At 46.7% G+C, this 21,011-nt stretch overlaps 1 protein-coding gene across 9 annotated transcripts in view; it reads right to left on the reverse strand.

Annotated features, from left to right (window-relative positions):
- Positions 1 to 14,070: 14,070 nt before the first annotated feature.
- SVIL (supervillin) overlaps positions 14,071 to 21,011 on the reverse strand; it is a 229,081-nt gene continuing 222,140 nt past the window's right edge. For all 9 annotated transcript variants that reach the window (XM_087420668.1, XM_087420666.1, XM_087420662.1 and 6 more), the window contains 5 exons: positions 20,446 to 20,601; positions 18,606 to 18,749; positions 17,344 to 17,468; positions 15,140 to 15,295; positions 14,071 to 15,040 (listed from right to left, as the gene is read on the reverse strand). In XM_087420668.1, the coding sequence (XP_087276794.1) occupies positions 14,954 to 15,040; positions 15,140 to 15,295; positions 17,344 to 17,468; positions 18,606 to 18,749; positions 20,446 to 20,601 (668 nt within the window). In that variant the 3' untranslated portion in view covers positions 14,071 to 14,953. The remainder of the gene's footprint in view (positions 15,041 to 15,139; positions 15,296 to 17,343; positions 17,469 to 18,605; positions 18,750 to 20,445; positions 20,602 to 21,011) is intronic.

Consider the following 21,011-nt stretch of genomic DNA (forward strand, 5'->3'; position numbering starts at 1 on the left):
TTTCTCACTATCTGAAAGTAAGTTATTTACGGACTTCTGGTTTCAGCTCCAATATGTAGAGCTTGGAAGTTTTCACTCCCATCCTTACAACAAGAAAAAGCTGGACAAACAGAAAATTAATGACTTCTTTTGGACTCAGAGAACTGAGGTTGCTGAGCAAACCACCGCCCTGAAATCTGCAGAGACAGGCACATCAGAGAACCACAACCGAGATCTGATTATCTGAAGCAGAAGCCGCTGGCCCCATAAACTGGTAGAAACACGTCAATGGTCATTTTGATGAATTGCTAGAGGCTGAGTGTGGACTAGCGTGAGAGCAACAAATTCTTGGGGGCTGCAGCCTTAGGAGGACCCCATATTTCTTTGGGCCTTACCTCCAGGAACCCCACCAGATCATCATGGTGAAGATCTGGGAAAGATCCATGGCTCTGGCTGGGGTGAAGGAAGAGTAATCCTTGTGAAATATACCAGCATGTTCTCCATAACAAAGGCCTACCCTCAGGGGAAAGTCTTTACCAGAGCCCTGTCCAGGGCTCCTGGGAAGGGCTGCCTTCCCACCCCAGCCTCCTCTGGCCTTCCTGCCTCACCTAAGCGGGGAGAGTATGACACAAAAAGAAGCACTTATGAAGGTCACAGACAACTGGCCCATGTCCACGAAAGGACCGAGATTTAACTGGAAGATAATGGCATCCTCTCTGTCTTCTATGTAAACCTTTCCACACCAACAGGGCTCCATGGCGTAATGGTGGGTTGCAGCTGAAGGAGCTGAGGAGGAGAACTCTCTGAGGAGGGGTACTTAGGGAAGCCCAAAGTCAAGAGGAGAGACAAAAACCAAACACAAAGACATCAGAGGAATTTAAAGTCTCTACAGAAAACATGAAACAGAGCCAACTCCCAGCCAGACTATTGTAAATCCTTACGTAAGAGGCCTATTTACCTCAGTTCCTACTACCGAAGACGGTATGTCCAGCTTTCAACAAAAAATCACAAGTCCCACCGAAAAGCAAGGAAAAATACAGTCGGAAGAGACAAAGCATCAAAACCAGACTCAGCTATAACACAGATGTTAAAAATTACCATTCAAGGAATTTAAAGTAACTATGACTAATGTGTTAAGGGCACTAATGGAAAAAGTAGACCACATGCAAGAACAGATGGGCAATGTGAGCAGAGAGATAAGGGAGACTCAGAAGGAAATGCTGCAAATGTAAAAATCACTAACAGAGATGAGGAATGCCTTTGATGGGTCCATCGGTCAGCTCAACATAGCTGAGGAAAGAATCAATGAGCTTGAACATAGATCGACAGCAACTTCCCAAACTTAAGTACAACAACAAGAAGAATTTTTAAGAATCCAGAACATCCAAGAACTGAGACAACTATAAAAGATGTAACATATACATGATTGGCATATCAGAGGGAGAATAGAGAGAGAACCAAGCAGAACAAATATTTCAAGTGAAAATGGCAGAGAACTTTCCAAAATTAATGACGCACAGCAAACTAGAGATGCGGGAAGCTCAGTGAAATTAAACTAGCTCCCTTTGCGCTTGTGTTTATTGCCTGTCCCCCACTAGTGTGCAAGCTCCTTGAGAGCGTCGGTCTTGTTAATCTCTGTATCTCTGGAGTCCCGACATGGCCCAACACATACTAGGTACTCAGGAAATATTTACTGAATGAATGAAGGAGTCAAAGTGGTGTTGAGCCTGAGTGCCTGCACGCCGATTCCACAGCCGCAGACGTGCGGAGGCCCCACAGCTCGTGGGACTTTGACGCCCCAGGGGTCTCTCTCTTGGCCCTGGCATCCTTCATTCAGCTGAACACGAAGGTTTCTGATGAGCAACAGGTAAATTGCATGGGTGGAGGGCCAGGTCAGCCCAGCTCACCAAGTGTCCCCATAGCCGGGCATGGGACCTATGGTCTGTGAGGTTCCCCCATGGTCACCACACCAGGTCCGGCCTCCATCACCACCTACCTAGATTACAACAGCAGCCTCATGACTCACCTGCCCCATTCTAGCTCTAATCCCTTCAATCCATTTTCCACACTTCAGCTAGAGTGTTCTTTATCAACAAAAATATCAATCCTTTTCTCTTTTCAAATACTTCAACAGCTTCTTATAAAAATCCCAATTCCTGAGCATGGCACACAAGCGAGTTCAGTATTTTACCTGCTGTCCTAGCCAGTCCCGCTTCTTGCTCTGGTCCCAGGACCACGCCCGTCCCACAACCCTCAGCCCTTTGGAATTATTTGCAATTCTCAGACAGTGCCCCCTCAATGCCTTTGTGCTGATTTCTTCTGCTTCCTCCTTCCCATCCCCCCGCCCCTGCACCTGGTTAACTCAACCATCCTTTGGCTTAGGTTGAGTCCATTTCCTGGGGAAGCCCTTGAGCCCCTACAACCCCATCTGAGCTCAGTGCCCCTCTTATGGGCTGGCCCCTGTTGTGGCCTTCGTCACATAATATTTTAACTGCCTGTTTACTTACATCTCTATCCCACTAGAATGTAAGCTCCCCGAGGAAGTATTAATTATCTGAAACTTGGGAGTGAGGCACAGAGACGACTTCTTGCCTAATACCAGTCAGGACACCATCCAAACAGCCTGCCTGTCTGGCTCTCTAGGGAATGCCATCTTGTCTACAAGCGTGCTATCGATTAGGGCTCAGACGCTAAAGTTACATGTTAACTAGTAGGAAATGGATAAATTGCAAATGATTTTTGTCCAGTAGAGGTGCAAATGATTTCTGACTGGTGGAAAAGAGTAAACGCCAATGTTAATGGTTTTATTACCTTGTGGGACATGAACCAGTTTTGAGCATAATTGTGAAATCTCATTCTCTTACTCCCTTCCTACCGCCTTCCTCTCTCTATATACATAAACATATATGTGTCTGTGTATATGTGTATTTTTTCTCCTAGCCTCTTCGGAACTAACGTTACCGTCCTGTTGGTTCCATCACTAACCAGCTGTGATTTCCGTAAGTCTTTGGTGTGTGCTGTGGTGGCCATGGAAGTGCCTGCTCAGCATCTTTCAAAGACGGCCTGCTTTGAGGACTGCGGTCTGCTGGCAGCTTCTAGGGGTGGCGCCTTCCGGATCCACCGCAGCTTTCATGCCCTGGTCAGGTCCGGCCAGTGACCCAGCCCAGCGGGGTACTTCTGCCCATGGCCTGGAAGGGGCAACCTCCACTCCAGGCCTCCCCATGGGCTGGCCAAACCCTTCTCGGAGCTGTCCCTCAGTCTGAAGCTTTTTCTTCCATCCTCCTTCCTGCCTCCTCCCTTCCCAGGTGTCAGACCCCCGTCGTTATCCCAAGGCTCTCCCTGCCTCCTCCTGCACCTTCTGTTTTCCTATCCCCAGTGACTGTCCCTCCCAAGAAATGTCTTGCACGTCTGACCCCATCTTGGTGTCTGCTTCCTGGAGGCCCCTAATATGTCGCCTGTGTTCACCATATATCTGTAGGGGGGGTTTGTTTTCAGCTCTCTGAAAATTATGCTTTGCCAGAAAGTCGAAGACAGTCATCTGTCCCACTTTAACATGCAGCTCTGGCATAGAGTTTATACCAATGGCAGATGCTCGGTAAATATTTGCAGAACGAGCGACCGAGAAAAGAACAATTTTGTTTTTAGAGGCTTGTGTGCAAGCACACCACCATGGTCTTGGTTGGAGTGGAGTTCTGATCTGAAGGGAAACTGGGCCATGTTGCTTTGAAGCAACTGGAAATCCCTCTGAATCACCTTCAACTCTGGCTGTTTGGTGCCTTTCATTTGAAAGTGCCCGTGCCTGGCACATGACCTAATTTCTCCCCACGGAGTCCCTGCCAGGGCAGAAAGGGGCAGGCATGCAACAGACAGGACGTGAGGACACTGACCCGAGTGGAGGAGATACTGTGACCTGCCAGGACGGAGAGGAGCTCGGGGCATGGAAGCGAGGCCTCCGGACACCAGGTCCTGGATGCAGCTGCTGGGCTGTGGGCCGAGTGAGGACCCCACCAGGCGTGAGGGTGTAGGTGAGCCCTAGTGGTCACAGCGAATGGGCTGGGTGGGAAGCAAGCCTGTTTCTTCCGGGCCCTGGGAGTCAGGGAGGAATTGGAGTGCTAATCGAAAATTCTCTCTTATAGTCCTGACAGGCACAAAATCTATGAAAACCTGTATTTAAAATTATGTTTCTGATCATGCCATTTTCTCTGGTTATTCAGCAAGCTGAATAGGTGATTATGAATCATCCCCCAAGTGTGGCTGATTAAATATTTGATAAATAGAATTTAGCACTTTTCATCTGCAGAGAGCTTTCCTGACAGGAGCTAATTGATTCTAAGAAAGCTATCACCTTCATTCTATAGATGGCAAAACTGGCAAAGGGAAGAGATTTAAAGAAGACAAAAAAAAAAGAAAAAAAATGTGTGTATCAAGGAGGGGTCCTTATAGCGAGACATCGGTGGCCCAAAGAACCCCCCGATCTTTGGGCAGTTTCCTTTAATTGTGCGATTTCTCATTGCTTTTACCACTGCAGCGCTGGCCTCCGTGGATTTGCTTCTGGGGACTTTCCTGGAGCCCCGGCCGGGACAGAAGGAAAGGAGGCAGCAGGACCGAACTCCTCACCCAGGGTCACCGGAGTCAAGTTCTTTGTGCTGGAAACAAATTAGCGAGTGGCGATGGGGTCACTCCGAGTCAGCTAGGGTCTAGCGGGGTAGGTCTTGTGTGTCTTCGTGTCGTGTCGTGCCCCTCCTCGCCCCCGGTGCCTAAAATCTGACGCCCGCTGCAGAGATGATGACTCAGGTAGGAGGCGGAAGAGGCTCGCAGGCCCGGCTCCTCGGCTTCTGCCGCTGAGCAACAGCGCCACCTGCTGGCCTCGTGGCTCTTCCCTTAGCCCTGCTGAGCCTGGGCCAAACCCGACATTTTTCCTCTGTGATTTCCGTATTTCCTGTATTTCCTTCCCTGGCCAGTCCCAGCTCTGAGTCCTGGCTTCTTCAGCCGGAGGAATGCAGCTGACAGGTTATTTCAAAATTAATGTAAATCTCTCAGAGGACCATTTGGATATAACAGCAAACATTGCACCCTAACCCTATCACCCCTGGATTAAAATCGGTGTTAAGAAATTTAAGGCTTGATTGACCAGCTAGTGGGAATGAGGTCTGACCCTATACCGGTGGAGGCTGAAGACTTTCTACCCTGGAGGGGCTGGGGGAAGCTCTCTGGCTGGGGGTGGATTGCAGGGGACTTGTCTAGAAGTAGTGTTTGCATAGCAAGCATTGTTTTCTTCCCTAGGCTGTGTGCTTGTTTGGGGATGGCTGGGGAAAGGCGGAGCTGATGGAGATGGTGGGCCTGCACAGCCACTCAGCTTGGCTCTGTGGAGACCCCACATGAGGCATCTGCTCATCCTGCCACTACTCCCACTCAGGCAGCTGTGCGGGTTTCATCTGAATATTTTACTCCCTCCAAGTGAAGAGAGATGGAGAAACCTCCATTTTTTCTCACGAACGGTGGAAACAAGTTCTGAATTACTCCTCAGGCCTGCGCATCCTTTCTCATACAGAGCAAGGTGACTCGGCTTCTCGTTCCCACGCTGCTGTGCAACAGGAGGTCAAACAAGACTCACTGACTGTGGGCACCCTAAGGAACCCTGTCTACACAGAAGTCCAGGCAGGGGACTGGGGCCATTAGGATTCCAAAGTGAAGTGAGGCAAAACCCTTCTGCAGCTGGAGTCAGGAGAGAGAGGCTGCTCTCTGGCTTCCACCCGCAGGAACCAGCAGAGTTCAGTCTACGGGGCGAGGGAGTTGGAGCCTTCCTTGCTCCATCCAGCTTCTGGAGAAGATGGATTCTCCCGACAGCTCTCTGAGGTCTGGAGCCCTGCATAGAGGGTCTCGCCTAGAAGCGGAGGGCCCGCCTGAATGGCCCGTGAGGACAGCTGGCCCATTTCCCTCCACCTTACACATGGTGGAGTTGTACTGGAGACGAAGTTGTCAGGGATGCAGCTTTAGACTTCTAAGACACGTCGGGCTGAGTCCTGCAGATGAGGGCAGTGTTGGCCATCGGCTGAGAAACACATGCCACGCCACCAGCTGAGTACCTATGCAGATGATTGTCCCACAGTTCCTGCTGGTGGAGTCCTGGTCCCTAGCCCGAGACCCCAGGAAGCCTGAATGTCCGAGGCTGCTGAAGCATCAGTGGGTTCCCCATCTTACTCCTCTAGTGCATCGAGTGCTCTGCTGACATGGGCCAAAGATTTTCAGGATTGCAGCCTTCCTACACTGTTGAGCAAGTGCTGTGTGGCAGCACAGTGCTTTGCACACATTCTGTTATTCCAGACAACCTCCTATGGGGTGGGCACTGATATTACCAACCCCATTTTATAGACGTGAATGAAGCTGACGCACAGAGAGGTCAAGGAACTTGCTCGAGCTCCACAGCCATACGTGCAGGGCAGGGCTTGGGAGTCTGAGACCCCGAGCCTGTGCTCCATGCTCCCTCCCCGTGTTACTGTGTTTGCAGCACCCACAGCCCCCCAGTGATCTCAGCTGCCAACATAGATGGCGATGGGTAGTAGGATGGGTGGGCAAATTGGGACACTTTTCTACTTGAGTCAAACTTTGGGTCAGAAATTGTGAGAACTAGCATCCGCTTTCTTTTGGTCATGTGGAGGCAGCTGGATGAAGTGGAATCAGGCAAAATCACATTCCACCTCTGCCATTTACTACCAGTGGGAGGACGGGGGAAGGAACTCGACTTCTGGGGCCCCATCTGTATCACGGGGGTAACAAGCCCCTCACAGGCTGCGTCTCAGGACAGGATGAATCGCGTGGAGAAAGCTGGTACAGGACCCAGCGCGTGATTCCTCTCCCTCCCTTTCCCAAGTCCCTCCTAATGGAGGAGACGATAATGGGCTTTTTTGGTCTCAGTTATTCAATAATAATCAGATACAGATGGAGCACAGACAGATCTGGGTGCAGTCTTGCGCTGCCTCTGCATAACTACGTCTGCCATCTCAGCCACGTCCCTGATGTTCTGGACGCCTCGGTCTTTTATCTACAACATGCCCAATCTATCTCACAGAGCTATTGAAATATACATATTTTAAAAAGGACCAAAATTTAAAAAGCACTTACATTTAACATTTAAAATAGCAATATAAGCGCAAGATTCAGAAACTTTGTTTTCAATGCAAGAGAATCGTTTCTTGTCGTCTTGTGTGGCTTCTAAGATTAAAGCCACATTTGGCAGAGCAACCTTGTGGTCGCTGGATATCTGCAAAAACCGGGACTGTTGTATAGAAAACCCTAGGCCAGCCGTTCCCAGGAACTATGCTGTCTGCTAGAGATTTCAGAAATATCTTCACCAGGAGACTAGACTAGAAGGGGATTGAGACAGTCAACACCTCCAGTGATTTGACTGTAAAGAGACAAGATGGAAGTGTTGGCACACAGTATAAGGTAAGCAGGTCGGATGAAACCAGACACAGACACACTGGGTCACCATGAGAAAGGGGAGCAGCCTGGAGACCAGGGAAGTCAGTCCCAGATTGACCATCCTCATACCTGAATACGTCCTTTGCCCTGGGCCCATCAGCCTGTCCATTTCCAGCTTTGTTCTCCCTTTTCTGCACCTTCACTTCAGCCATGAAGCCCTACTTGCTGTTCCCTTCTCCTGCCCGTGCCGTAGCTAGGAGACTTGCGTGCCCTTCCTCTCCATCTCCCGCTCTCCAAATCTTCCCCTTTGGAGCTGTGGCCTGATGGGCTGATGCCCAGCTGCAATGAGAAATCCCACTCGTCCTTCCAGGCCTTCCCAGATGAGGCTTCCTCCATGGAGCTGCCCTGACTCCTCCTCTCAGTCCTGCCTCCAACCAGAAGTCCCCTTTGCACACTGTGTAAATTTCCTAGAGCTGCTGTGACAAAGTACACAGACTGGGAGGCTTAAAAAGCAGAAATGTATTATCTCACAGTCCTGGAGGCAAGAAATCTGGTGTTGGCAGGGTTGGTTTCTTCTGAGGCCTCTCTCCTCAGCTTGTAGATGGCTGTCTTCTCTGTGTGTCTTCACATGGTCTTCCCTCTATGCATGCCTGTCTCTGTGTCCGAATTTCCTTCATATAAGGACATTAGTCATATTGGATTAGGGCCCACCCTAACGATCTCATTTAACTTCATTACCTACAGACTCTCCAAATAAGGTCACATTCTGCAGTATTGGGAGTTAGGACTCCAACATATCTTTTTTTTGTGGTGGGGAAGGGTGCACAATTCAACCCATAACAGACTCCCATTGCATCTTTATTTATGCTTTTTGGTGCATTATCATCATTCTCTCCTCTCCTGGAATACAAGCTCCTTGTGGGATCAGAGCCCAGATATAACTCATATTTGTATTCTCTGCTCAGCCTTACACTTTGCACACACTCAATAAATATTGAATGAATGAGTAGTAAATACACGCGGTTATGGATGAATATGGACCAGTGCCAATATTGACAGGTCTGGAGGCTACAACACTTATACTATGAACACACTTCAGCAGATGATGTGGCTGCCACTGTGGTCAGATCTGACCTGTGGAAAGACCCTACCCAACAACAAGAAAAAGATATTTCCCATCTGGACCTGAAATATCATTGGTAAATGATGCTCCATGCTAGCTCTTTGTGATTCTGATTTAAAAAATAGAAGGGCCTCCTTCAGGAAGCACAAGTGTTTGGTGGGGAAGGAACCACTGGAGATGTGGATGGAGGAAGCAAGGGAAGACAGGAGGAGGAGAGGTAGGGTACCTATTTGATAATCGCCTCCTGGGATGGCTCTGACACTAACAACGTCTTACAGTTCCTAAGTGCATTGTTTAGTTGCTTGCTTTTTTCATACGTAGAAACCACTGATCAGAATGTACCAGTTCTGCTTGTCTCTCTTCCCTGTCCCATTTCATGGTTCTTTGCTTCTACATCAGCATAAGGCTCCTGTTCAGTGGTTGTTCAATATTTCTTTACCTTTATGGAGATACATCCTGTTACAACCATTTCAGGACAGATGCTAAAATGGTGTTAGATGGTAAAGTTGGACTTAATAATTCAGTGAGATTTAATAACAGGCAATTTATGTCAATTTCCAGATAATACGAGTCAGTTCCAATATATATCCCTGAAGAGACTTCCAGAGCTCCACGGCATTAGGTGTCAAGAACATTTCCCACAACTCTGTTGAGACTGTGAAGGAATGTTAAGGCTAAGGTATTTGGGACACTGCCTTCCATTACTTTAGCTAGTATTCATTTCTGCTCCTAACAGCTTTCTTTTCAATCTCAGCAGCATGATATAAAAGCTCAGTAGATGACCAGTTCATCATGAGAGATGAGGGACGCTGGTCTGTTAATCTTTCTTCCCTATTAATCCTCAAGGGTCAACATTATGCGCTGTGCATTCAAATGGTGAAACCTGTGGGGTGTTTCCAACAAGCTCAACACTCGCAGCAAATCAGGGTACTGATTGTGGGAACAGAAAGTCTGATGTTTCCCCTTGCAGACCATCTTTTTGAACTAACTCTTGGCATACATCTATTGTAGGTTGTCTGAAGCAGCCCTAACATCCTTTCTCTGACACAGAAAGAGCAAGTGCATGCCAAGGCAATGCACTGACTTTTTAAAAGTAAAGTAGGAGTTTTTCTTTGGATCAAATGCCATACCAATACACAGCCATGCGCCGCTTACTGACAGTGACACGTTCTGAGAAATGTGTCATTAGACGATTTCATTGTTGTGCGAACATCGTAGAGTGTACTTACACAGAGCTAGGTACTTACACCGCACACTAGGCTATATGGGACTGATCTTACGCGACCACTGTTGCATATGTGGTTTGTCATTGACTGAAACGTCGTTATGCAACGTATGACTGTATTCAATTTTCCACTACAGCTGGTCCCCGACTTGTAACGGTTCGACTCATGATTTTTCAATATTATGATGGTGCAAAAGTGATATGTGTTCAGTAGAAACTATACTTCGAATTTTGAATTGTGATCATTTCCCAGGCTAGCAATGTGCGGTCCGATTTTCCCCTGTGATGCTGGGCAGCGGCAGTGAGCGCAGCTCCTGGTCAGCCCCGTGATCACAAGGTGAACAACCGATACACTGACAACCATTCTGTACCCAGACAGCCCTTCTGTTCACTTTCAGTACAGTATTCAATCAGTTACATGAGATGTGCAACACTTTATTATAAAATAGGCTTTGTGTGAGATGATTTGGCCCAAGTGCAGGCTAATGTGAGTGTTCTGAGCATGTTTAAGGTAGGTGAAGCTAAGCTAGGATGCTCAGTAGGTTAGGGGTATCTTAGACTTATATTTTCAACCTACGATGGGTTTATCGGGATGTAACCTCTTCGTAAGTCGAGGAATATCTTTTGCCTTTGAATCATCACCTTGATCTTTGATTTGTCTTCCCCCTGACTTTTACTAGTCACTCACTGCACTGCTGTTCAGAAAGGCTTTGAACAGAGGCCTGTTTTGAGGCTTCTGGCCTTTACTCTAGATCTGAGATCAAGAAAGCCCTGTGAAAATAAATCCCCAAATCCTTTCTCTGACCCTAGCTTGAGGCTGCCTGCCCTCAGCGAGGAATGTGGAATGGCTGTGGGGAGGGATGGGTGGGGCTGGGTCCCCACAATTGCCGATTTAGGCCTTGACACTGGGCCTCATGTGACCTCAGAACCTCACACACACCCGGATAAACATCCAAGGACCAGGGTCTGAGCCCTATTGTTAACAGAAAAATTTAGATGCCAAAGAACAAATGCAACTTTTCTCTTCAAAAAAATATAAGCATACATCTCTGTTAGTAGGTGTAAAGAAAAATCTAGAAGACTATAAATCAAATTATTGAAGTACTTGTATTTGGAAAGTGGTGACAAAGACGCTCTCCTGACCACACTTTAGTCAGGCTCCTCTGAGCCCGACTGGGTCCTGTCCCTGGGCATGTCTCCAAGAGCCCACTAGTAGCAAGAGTTCTGTCAAGTGGGTTTGGCCAGATCCTGCACCCTCGTTACCTGATCACCCTTGTTAGCTGATTGGGTTCCTCCTCCACCACCATCCCGAGGGTGATGTCCGACCCCCTGGCTTCCTTTAGCAAGAATCCTGTTAGGTCAGTTTAGCCAGAATCCCCCCTTACCCCTCACATTTCCACTTAGTAATGTTCCATCCACTGACCCCTCCTGCTCTGCTCCTGGGCTATAAATTCCCACTTTTTCTTGAGTATTTGGAGTTAAGCCCAATCTCTCTGCCCTACAGCAAAACCTCCTTGCAGTGGTTCCTATATCTACTGCAATAGTCCTGAATAAAGTCTGCCTTACTGTCTTAACACGTGTCATGAGTATTTCTTTAACAGTGGGAATATCTACGATTTTTAATTCCTAAATTATATATCCTTACAATGTTTGCATTTTTCACATAGATCAGTGTTACTATTTTTTTTTTTTTTTGTGAGGAAGATCAGCCCTGAGCTAACATCTGATGCCAATCCTCTTTTTTCCCTTTCATTTGCTGAGGAAGACTGGCCCTGGGCTAACATCCATGCCCATCTTCCTCTACTGTATATGGGAGGCCGCCACAGCACGGTTTGTCAAGCGGTGCATCGGTGCGCTCCCGGGATCTGAACCTGCGAACTCCGGGCCTCTGAAGCGGAGCACGCGCATTAACCACTGGCGCCACCGGGCTGGCCCCAGTGTAACTAACTTTTTAAACAGCTTTCTTAAGGTATAATATATATGCCATAAAATACACCTATGTAAGTGTACAATTCAATTAGTTTTAGTATTTTTATAGAGTGTGCATCACCACAACCCAGTTTTAGAACATTTCCATCACCCAAAAAAAATTCCCTTGTGCTCATTTGCAGTCAACCTTCACTCCCATCTCCATCTCCAGCCACCATTGATCTGCTTTCTGTCTAAATGGATTTGCCTTTTCTGGAAATTTCATATAAATGGCATCAAACAATATATGGCCTTTTACATCTGGCTTCTTCCACTTAATACCATGTTTGAGGTTCATCTGTGTTGCCGCGTGTATCAGTGGTTTGTTTTCTGTATTGTTGGATAGTATTCTGCTGCATGGATGGACCACATTTTGTTTATCCATTTCTCAGTCGATGGGCAAGTGGGTTGTTTACAGGTTTGGGCTATTATGAATAATGTTGGTATGAATATTCGTGTGCAAGTCTCTGTGTAGACAGAAGTGTTACTTTTATAATCAGAAAGAAAGAAAAACAACAAAAGCAAAGGACTACTATGGATTCGCAAACTGTTTCTGGAATGCATCTCCTTTTACCCAAATGGGAGCTCTACGAGTGGGGCTGAAGTTTTGAAAAAAGCAGAAGGAAGTGAGCCCCTGACAGCCTTCCCTTGACCCTGACATGGGCACAGCCCAAGAGGAACAAAGAAGGACGAGGGTTCCACTCCTCTGGAAACTGCTTATACTAGTCCGGTTCCTCCAACGCCTCTGAAGACACAGGACATCTATCTCATTATCCCACTGCAGCTCTGATGTCAATCTCAGCCCAAACATCAGGACCCTCTTTAAAAGTCCTTTGGTTCAAAAGCAGCAAATTAAGGCCACACCAATTACCTGACTCTGCCGTGTTTCATAAAAGTTCACCAGGGCCGTTTGCATCTGGAGTGGCTCTGGAGAGGGCCTGAAGCTTTGGGGCAACTTATTGGCTGAGTTGTTAAGATTTAGCAATTCAAGTTTTTAGCTGGGTCCTTTCCCAGTATGCAAAGGTCACAAGTTGTAGCCATGAAAGGAAAAAGATCAGAAAATCCACGTAAGAGAAGATCTAATTCTGTAAGTAGGAAAGAGATGCGAGAAACATCACAGAGGAAAAGAGGCAAAAAGGAAAATGGCATACAAGACGGGGTGCCCGGTTTGCAGAGAAGAGGCGAGAAGCAGACTGACAGCAGCCTCTGGGGGACAACGTTTAATGCAAGTAGATACAGATAATTTTAAAGCACTTTGGGACAATGTGGTGGCAATGAATATTGCTGATGACACTCATCTTACCTATTGTCCACAGCAAGCTCTCCACTGGAAGTTCTTATCCCAACCGAAGTTACCTTCTGTGTATATAAGGATCCAGGTGACTCCTTTGAACTGTCACCGATGTAGGCAGCCCTGCCTCTTTCTGACACTCCACTGGTCGCCCTACTGGCTCTATGAATCCTTCTCTGCTCCTCTTTGCTTACTACCTACAGGACCTATACTTTGAACTCTCTCTACTTTTCCTTCTACACTTAGATCTTTGGATGATTCTTCTCATGTTGGTTTAATCTATAATTTCTGAGTATGTGACTACATTCTTTAACTTCAATTCTCATGCTTTCCTATGTCAGCTACCATAACAATATTAACACCAGCAGGTATTAGCACTTGACAGTATTCAAGAAACTTCCACTGGATCCTCACCAAGAATCAATCCTGTGATGTGGGCAGCAGAGCTAGTCTTCACTCCTATTTCAAAAAAGAAGAAATTGAGGTGGGAAAGTGCAGTGACTGCCCAATGTCACACAATCATAAAGAGGTGAGTTACAGGCCCCTGACCCTGGTGCTGTCCCAGGGTGGGGACACACAAGTGACAAAGTTTAAGGCAAATGTGCTATCATGCTATAACTTAGACCAAAAGGGGAGGGGCTAACAACTCATAGTATGTCTATAGAATTTGTTCAAAACCACAGATTTGGGATTTTAAGAACATATGAGCTTTTGAGGAGTTTTCTAACTCATTTTCAAGTTTTCTAAACACCTTATATATTCAATCTTTTTAAAAAGGCACTGAGATCCTGAATTTGAGATGTACATACAGTTGTAGGGGAAAGAGTTTCTGTTGAATGATGATTTGCAAAAATGTCTTCACCATAGTACTCAGAACTAATTTTATGGGTCGAATATGTGTCTATTTAGTCTTATGACCTTGTACAAAATCTTGCCCTAAATTAAAAGTTACAGCAGTTAATAGTTAATGGTGAAATATTAATACTAAGTTAACATTTACAAGAAAATATTTTTCAGAAAGGAACATGCTTGGAATTCAATGTGAACCAATCAATTACTTGCTGTGTTTATTCTGAAGCTTTTATTTTGGACTCCTACATCGCAAAATGACATGTTTAATGTTTACAACAGGAATTAGAAATTGAGATGTTTTTTTATTTCTACTATTTTAGAGTAAAATTGTAGATAATGTTCCAAACCACCATCAAAAAATGCAGAGCAAACTTTTCTGTATATAAACTGTACATAAAAACAAGGCACTATACATTTTGGGGCGATATTAAGGTAGAATGGTATATTTGCACAGATTCTTCAGAGCCCATGCTGGAAGTACAAATTCTTTGTTCATTTTAGCACCGGAAGCAGCACTCAGAACAAGCCAGACCTAATGCCGAAGGAGACGTCTCTGAAAGTGTGTGAAGAAACGTGTCGGTGGCAGAGCTAACTCTGTAGAAGCAATTCCATCTACTTTTTAATATTATTTTGACACCAAAAAAAAAAAAAAGAAATCTTAAAAGTGAATGAATATATATTGCTTTGTTAAATACATATTTGATTTATATGGTGTTTATATAAATATATATATATTTTAGAATTCACAAACTATCAAAATAACACTTTATAAAGAGAACTGCTTCAAAAAATGTAGGCAACGCTTAGCTGGAACAGGAGGGCAGTGCTGGAGTAGCCGCTGAGGAGCTGCTTGAGTGCACACCAGGCTACTTTATTAACATGACCTGCTGTATCGTGGAAGGAGACTTTCCAAAGAGTTCTCTGAAACATTTACAAAATACACAACTCCAGGACAAGCAGTAGAGCTCATAACTTCAGGTGTTGAAAACTCTGATTAAAAAATATTTTTTAAAATACCAGTCCAAAACCATCTCCATTTTCCTGGTCCAATGGTATTGAAAGTGAGGACAGCGGTTCGCCCAGCATGTCGCCCCTAGAACAGACCTTTAGCCTTCTTCAGGTTCGCCTGCTTCCAGGCGGGCAGTGCGTTGTACTCGTCTCTGGTCATGTCTAGTGCAAACTGGAGGAACGGGGAGAAAAGGTCAGCAGCTGAGTGACAAGACCCTCGCCCCAGCCGAGCATGTTGCTTAGTTGCTATCCCACCTGTAGAAATACTCACCTCAAAGTCTTCATCGGTGAGATAAATCTCAAGCTTTAGAGGGTCAACCCCCTCGGGCAGTGGCCTGGCGAGGAGATCAGCCAGTGGATAAATGGTTTTACAGAGCTTGGCTAAGACATCCTCCACAAGGGTGATCTGATTCGAAACTTCTGTATCCTAGAGAAGAGGGGGGAGCAGAGAGCAGAACTCTGTGTCCCAGGTCTGAACACATTTGATCACGTGCCTGCAAAGACGCAGCGTGTCCAGTCCCCAGCCCAGCCTGGAGCCCCCAACTCGGGGGTGAACAGGGCTCTGACAGGGAAAGGAAATGCCGGCAGATCTCCCAACTTCTAGATGTCTTCTCACCCAATCCACCAAGTTTCAAATAAATCTGGTCTCAGGGCTGCCTCAGACAAAATGTCTAGGGACTATTACACGAGGGAATTATTGCATAAGATTATTAAATTTGAACTCTAAACGCCAGAAGCACCCAAATAATGGAATTTGTTTAAAAATATTTGAAAATAATTAACCTTAAAAGGAATTGCACTTCCCTCCTCCCCCAAGACCCCATTTCTTAATCCACAATAAAAAAAGAAGAAAATGCATCTAGAACATGCTGGGGCTGAATCAAGATTTTTTTTAAACTGCTATGTGCATTTGATTTGAACGGGTTATTTTTATTCCTGGAAAATCATCTTCCTCCATGAACTTGGGATCCCAGATTGGCTGCCTTCCTATTGGGTAGGTGGGTGGGGGAATGAACGGCTGATAGCATTGCCGCATTCAGCAGCATCTGGTACAGACTAGTGGTCCAGAGGCGGGTGCAGAGCGAGCCGGTGCCTGAAGACCTGGGCAAGCTATTTCACGTGTCTGTGCCTCGGCTCCTTCACCAGTAAAATGGGGATGATAAGACGAATCTTAATGGACTGTCGTCAAAATTAAAGGAGAAAATAAATGACAAGTGCTTGGAGCCGTGCCTGGTGCAGGGAGGGCTCTCAGTGAATGCTAATTATTATTACAACTTGCTGGCGTGGGAGGCCCGCCTGTCCACTGGCTGAAAGCCCGAGAGCCTGCACACGACATTCTACAGCCCGCTGACGGCCCCCAGGGATCTCGATGCAGGAAAGTGGCAGTGATTTACGGCCCTGAACCGAGCCGGCAGCGACGACGGCAGCGACGGTGTTTGTAATCCCTAGAGCTCCGAGGTTGGTCGACCACATATTTACAGTGAACATGGCCATCGCACTAGGTCTGCTGGAGAGCAGGCTGCCTTAGTGAGTTCATTTTAACATAATATACATGTTAATCGTATGCCTATGACTGTGCAGAGGCTGCCTTAGCCCCTCCTGTGCAGATCAAGTCCATCCGGCCACAGAGAGAGGTCACCGTCCCAGCGAGGCACGCTCCTCCACACAGGCTCTCTCCGTTGTCAACAGAGCAGCAGCGAACGTTTGTTTGTTTGTTTAAACTGATTCAGACCTCCTATAAAATACACTCACGTCCTCTCCCCCAAAAAAGCAGCCCTCCTGCACAGGAAGAAAATCAAACCAGAACAAACCTCTTTCCCACTAAAACCAAAAACACCCCTGGAATTGCTATTGCTAGCAATGTTAAAAACTCATAAATTAAGAAATTCCGCTTAGCTGTAGTAAGCTTCCTTTTTTCTGTGTGGATGGAAATGATAACATTCTGGTTAATAATATGTTTTGGTAAATAGAGATTATGATAAATGCTTCCTGTGCTAATACCAGGTGGTCTCATAAAAAATAACGTTAATGAGATACTGAGCAGGACATTCTCGGGGCGACTCACAATACATTTGCTCACTGAGTTACTTGAGCAGGTTAACTCGTCACAGGTTTATTCTGTGTCTCCTCTGACACAAGGTGAATGTCTGAAACATGAGGATTTTGTTATGCCTTAGATGGAGCTTGAGAAGCAACAGACTTTTTATATATATTCTTCAGATTAATTAAATTCATCTTTGCTTTTAAGTTTTTTTAATTTGAGCATTATGTGTAGAAAATTACCCCAAGAGTTCAACTGATTTCTCCTTAGGCTTTTCCTCTTCCTAAGCTGATTCTATGAAGACTTGTTAACGTGTTGTAAAAGAAAAAAACATTTTCTCACTTCGAAAATGCAACTGGATGCTTCTCCCCCAGGTAAAGTGAACCCACAATCCATAGGCGGGGGAGCCATCATTTCTGTGGGCGCGTGCTCACCATTTCTGTGATTTCTGCAATGTCCTCTCTGTGCTCCCAGCTGGGAAACATGTTGGTGAAGGTCAGGGGTTCAAGACCAGCGTGGATAAGGTAAGACTTGGGGGGCGGCCTCTTGATATTTTTTCCTGTAGGTACACGGAATGCAAATGTCAGTAGACCCAGGGTGGGCCTGAAGACCCTGTCTTTCTCTGATTTCCCCTGAAATGTTTTCTTCTTTGTTTGGATCTCTTGACTTTATGCTTAAAACAGAAGTTAGGAGCAGTTCATAACAACACATGGATGATGTTTATATAAAATGTTAATTTTATGCCTATGACTAGGCATAAAATTGCATATAATCGACCTGACTCTATACTTCCTGAACCCAACAAAATGCTTCTGGATCCCTGGCGGATGGAAGCCTCTCTCTGCAGCTTCAGAGTGAGACATTTTTTCCTCCCGCACTCATGGTAGACGTGTTCCTCTGACTTCCTAAAGCAGCATTCAGTTCAGTGTGAATTAAATAGCTCATGGAGGCATTTTACAAGCCATGTTAGCTTAAATGTGGTGGAAAATTTAAGTTATTTATTACTAAAGAGCTTTTCAAGAGAAAATCAACTGTACAAACTCAATGATACTAAACTAATCAACAAAACCTTAAAAATTCAGATAAGAATTAATAACTGGCATCCTCATTTTATATAAAATACCACAAATTTCAGGTGGACAATATAGTACAAAACCATAAATTGACTATAGATCTTTCTTTTCAGATATAATACTAAAAATAATAATGAATGATGATAACAAGGTGGCCACTGGCTTTCCAGCCTCTTTGGGGGGCTTCCCACTCTTCGACAGTGTGGGTGTGGACACACGTGTGGGTGAGGCCCGAGTGTCCTGCAGCATGGTTAACCCCGGGTGCAAAAGGATTTTAACCAGTTGGGGGCATTCCACAATGCAGCCTTTAACCTCGAGGGTCACAAGTCAGATGGCCTTGTAATATAAGAGAGAAATGAATTCTCCTCCATGCTGGCAGCCGAGAATGCACTAATCTCAAAATTAATAAGCCTCAGAAAGTTAAAGAAAAAATAAATTAGTTTCATCGCTGTCTGCCAGGCTTTATCAAGGCTGGTGGCACACACAGAAAGGGAAAGACTGGTCTGGGACTCTGACCAAATCTGCAGAAGACCCTCAGGGCACAGCCTCTGGAGGGAAGCTTGTCTGGGGCAGAGGGGCTCCCGGCCCGCCCCGCGGCCGCGCCCGCTCCCTGCCTGCCTGACCTTTGCAGTACTGGAGCACCGTCTCCATGGCGCTCTTGCGGTCGGAGGCCCAGCGAATGCGGGCGGAACCGGTGATCTTGTTCTCGATGGGCCACCAGCCTTGCCAGAGGTACACCTCGTGGTGATTGTCCACGAGGAAAAGTGCTGGGAGAGAGAGGACAGAGCGGACAATCAGGAGCTCCTGCACGGACACTTCTGGGTCACTCTTCCCAAACCCAGCGGATGCCTTCCCTCCCTGCTGCCTTTGTCCATGGGGCCAACCCCCTTGGCGGTTAAATCAGGGGTGAAGGAGCAAATGAAGGGTCTCCACGACCCCTCAGCCCCGTGAATGCTAAATCAGGAAGAGCCTCTAAGCAGAGAGGAGCTACTGATGATGTGGGCATCTTTCCTTCCCTCCCCCCATCTCCCCTCCAATTCCCTCTCCCTATCTCCCCTCCAATTCCCTCTCCCTATCTCCCCTCCAATTCCCTCTCCCTTGGCCCCTCCTCAACCGTCACCTGCCAGCAGCCCCTCTGGGCATGAGCAGGTGCTAGGAGTGGAACGGATCATGCGATCATGCGTGTGCCCCTCAAGGGTCATTAGCCCCGTTTATCTCCAAAGCGCATATTCAAACTGGAGGGTACATCACACCTGCCCTCCAGGTGACTGATGTTCACGACCCATGTATGACTCCCTCGCAGGTGATGTAAGTCCGTGGTTCTTTGAGAGAGAAATGGGCTCTAAAAATCAAGTGTTTCTCGCTTTTTGTCTTCATCAGACCGTCAGCCTGACTCTAATTCCATGTGGCACAGGGCTGTCACACCTGCTAGCTCAGCCCGCCCCGAGGCCCTTTTCACAGTCCTTTTCTGAGGACTGTGAAAACCACATACTTGAAAAGCCCTGTGGAGGGTGATAATCATCCTGAGCCACAGGATGGAGAGGGTGGGGAGCAGCCTCTTTTAAGACACTTGCTAATAGTTCCCACAGTATGACACGTGCACCAGCCAAGCTTTTAAGGAGGTGCCCCGGGCTGCCACCCTAAGGCGAGGTTCCTGGCTGCAGCTCCAGGCTGTGTAATGTGAGGGGGAGAAGCCTTGAGGGCAAGGGCAGCTGACCTCAGACTCGACTGCAGGGAGGGCAAGAGGGTCTACACAGCCTGTTCTCCGGTGACTGTGACTGTCCCAACCAGAACGAGAGCACACAGGTTCTGTCTTGAGGTGGTGGGCTGTTCTAGCGGGACCTTGGGATCAGAAGACACAGGCGAGAGCCTTGGCCCTGCTGTGCAGCCTTGGTATGGCAGACACCCTGCAAATACTCCCAACCCCCTGCTCCTCGACCACTTGCTTTCCCAGGCTCCCTTGCAGTTGGGGGTGGCCACGTGACAGAGCTCTGGCCAGTGGGATGTAAGCAGAAGTCTGCTGGGGGCTTCTGGGAAAGCTTTTGCTTTATCTGATATAGGGAGAGACATGGCCATCACTGCCCTTTTCCTACCCCTTTCTTTCTGTCTTGAATGAAAACATGACGGCTGGAGCAGGGGCAGCCAACTGGGGACCATGAAGCAATGAGACTGAGGGAAGGCTGGGAGAACAGCAGAGATGCCAGGCCTGACACTGTTGTGTTCAACCTATTCTTAACTGATATATTTGGTGAGTTAAGTAACTGAGCCTCAGTTTCTTATACTGTAACAAGTGGTTGATGTCACCTTCCTTTTGGGGTAGGTATGAGGATTAATGAGATAATATAAGAAAGTGTTCTGGGCAAATAAAAAACTGCTTAATAAATATGAAAGTAAAATAAAAAGGCTTTTTGGAAGGTGTATCTTCTGCTGCTTGGCACGACTACCCGCTTCTGTGGGCTGTACCTGGCTGCGGTGCACTATACAGATCCTCCTGCAGGAAGGGCATAGAATTGACCACAGAGGGGTCTCGGGCAGGATACATGAATTCTGTGGCTAAGAAATCGCCAGAGGAACTGCTGAGGATGAACAGGCGGGGTGTGAAGTTAAAATTTCCAGGATCTTTGAAAGAAAAGAGAACAAAGCTAAAGACAAAATATGAACTGAAGTAAATTCCAGATGGACTGAAGAATTAATGTAAAATCTGAAATAATCAAAGAATTAGTATAAAAATAGGCAGAGTTTGGGGGCCGACCCCGTGGCTTAGCAGTTAAGTGCGTGCGCTCTGCTACTGGCGGCCCGGGTTCAGATCCCAGGTGTGCACTGACGCACCGCTTGCCCGGCCATGCTGAGGCGGTGTCCCACATACAGCGCCTAGAAGGATGTGCAACTACGACATACAATTATCTACTAGGGCTTTGGGGAGAAAAAGGGGAAAAAAAGGAGGAGAACTGGCAACAGATGTTAGCTCAGGGCCAGTCTTCCTCAGCAAAAAGAGGAGGATTGGCATGGATGTTAGCTCAGGGCTGATC

The sequence above is a fragment of the Ceratotherium simum genome, chromosome 32 (genome assembly GCF_057802395.1).
Source record: "Ceratotherium simum simum isolate JZ-2026a chromosome 32, ASM5780239v1, whole genome shotgun sequence".
Taxonomy (NCBI): Eukaryota; Metazoa; Chordata; class Mammalia; order Perissodactyla; family Rhinocerotidae; genus Ceratotherium; species Ceratotherium simum.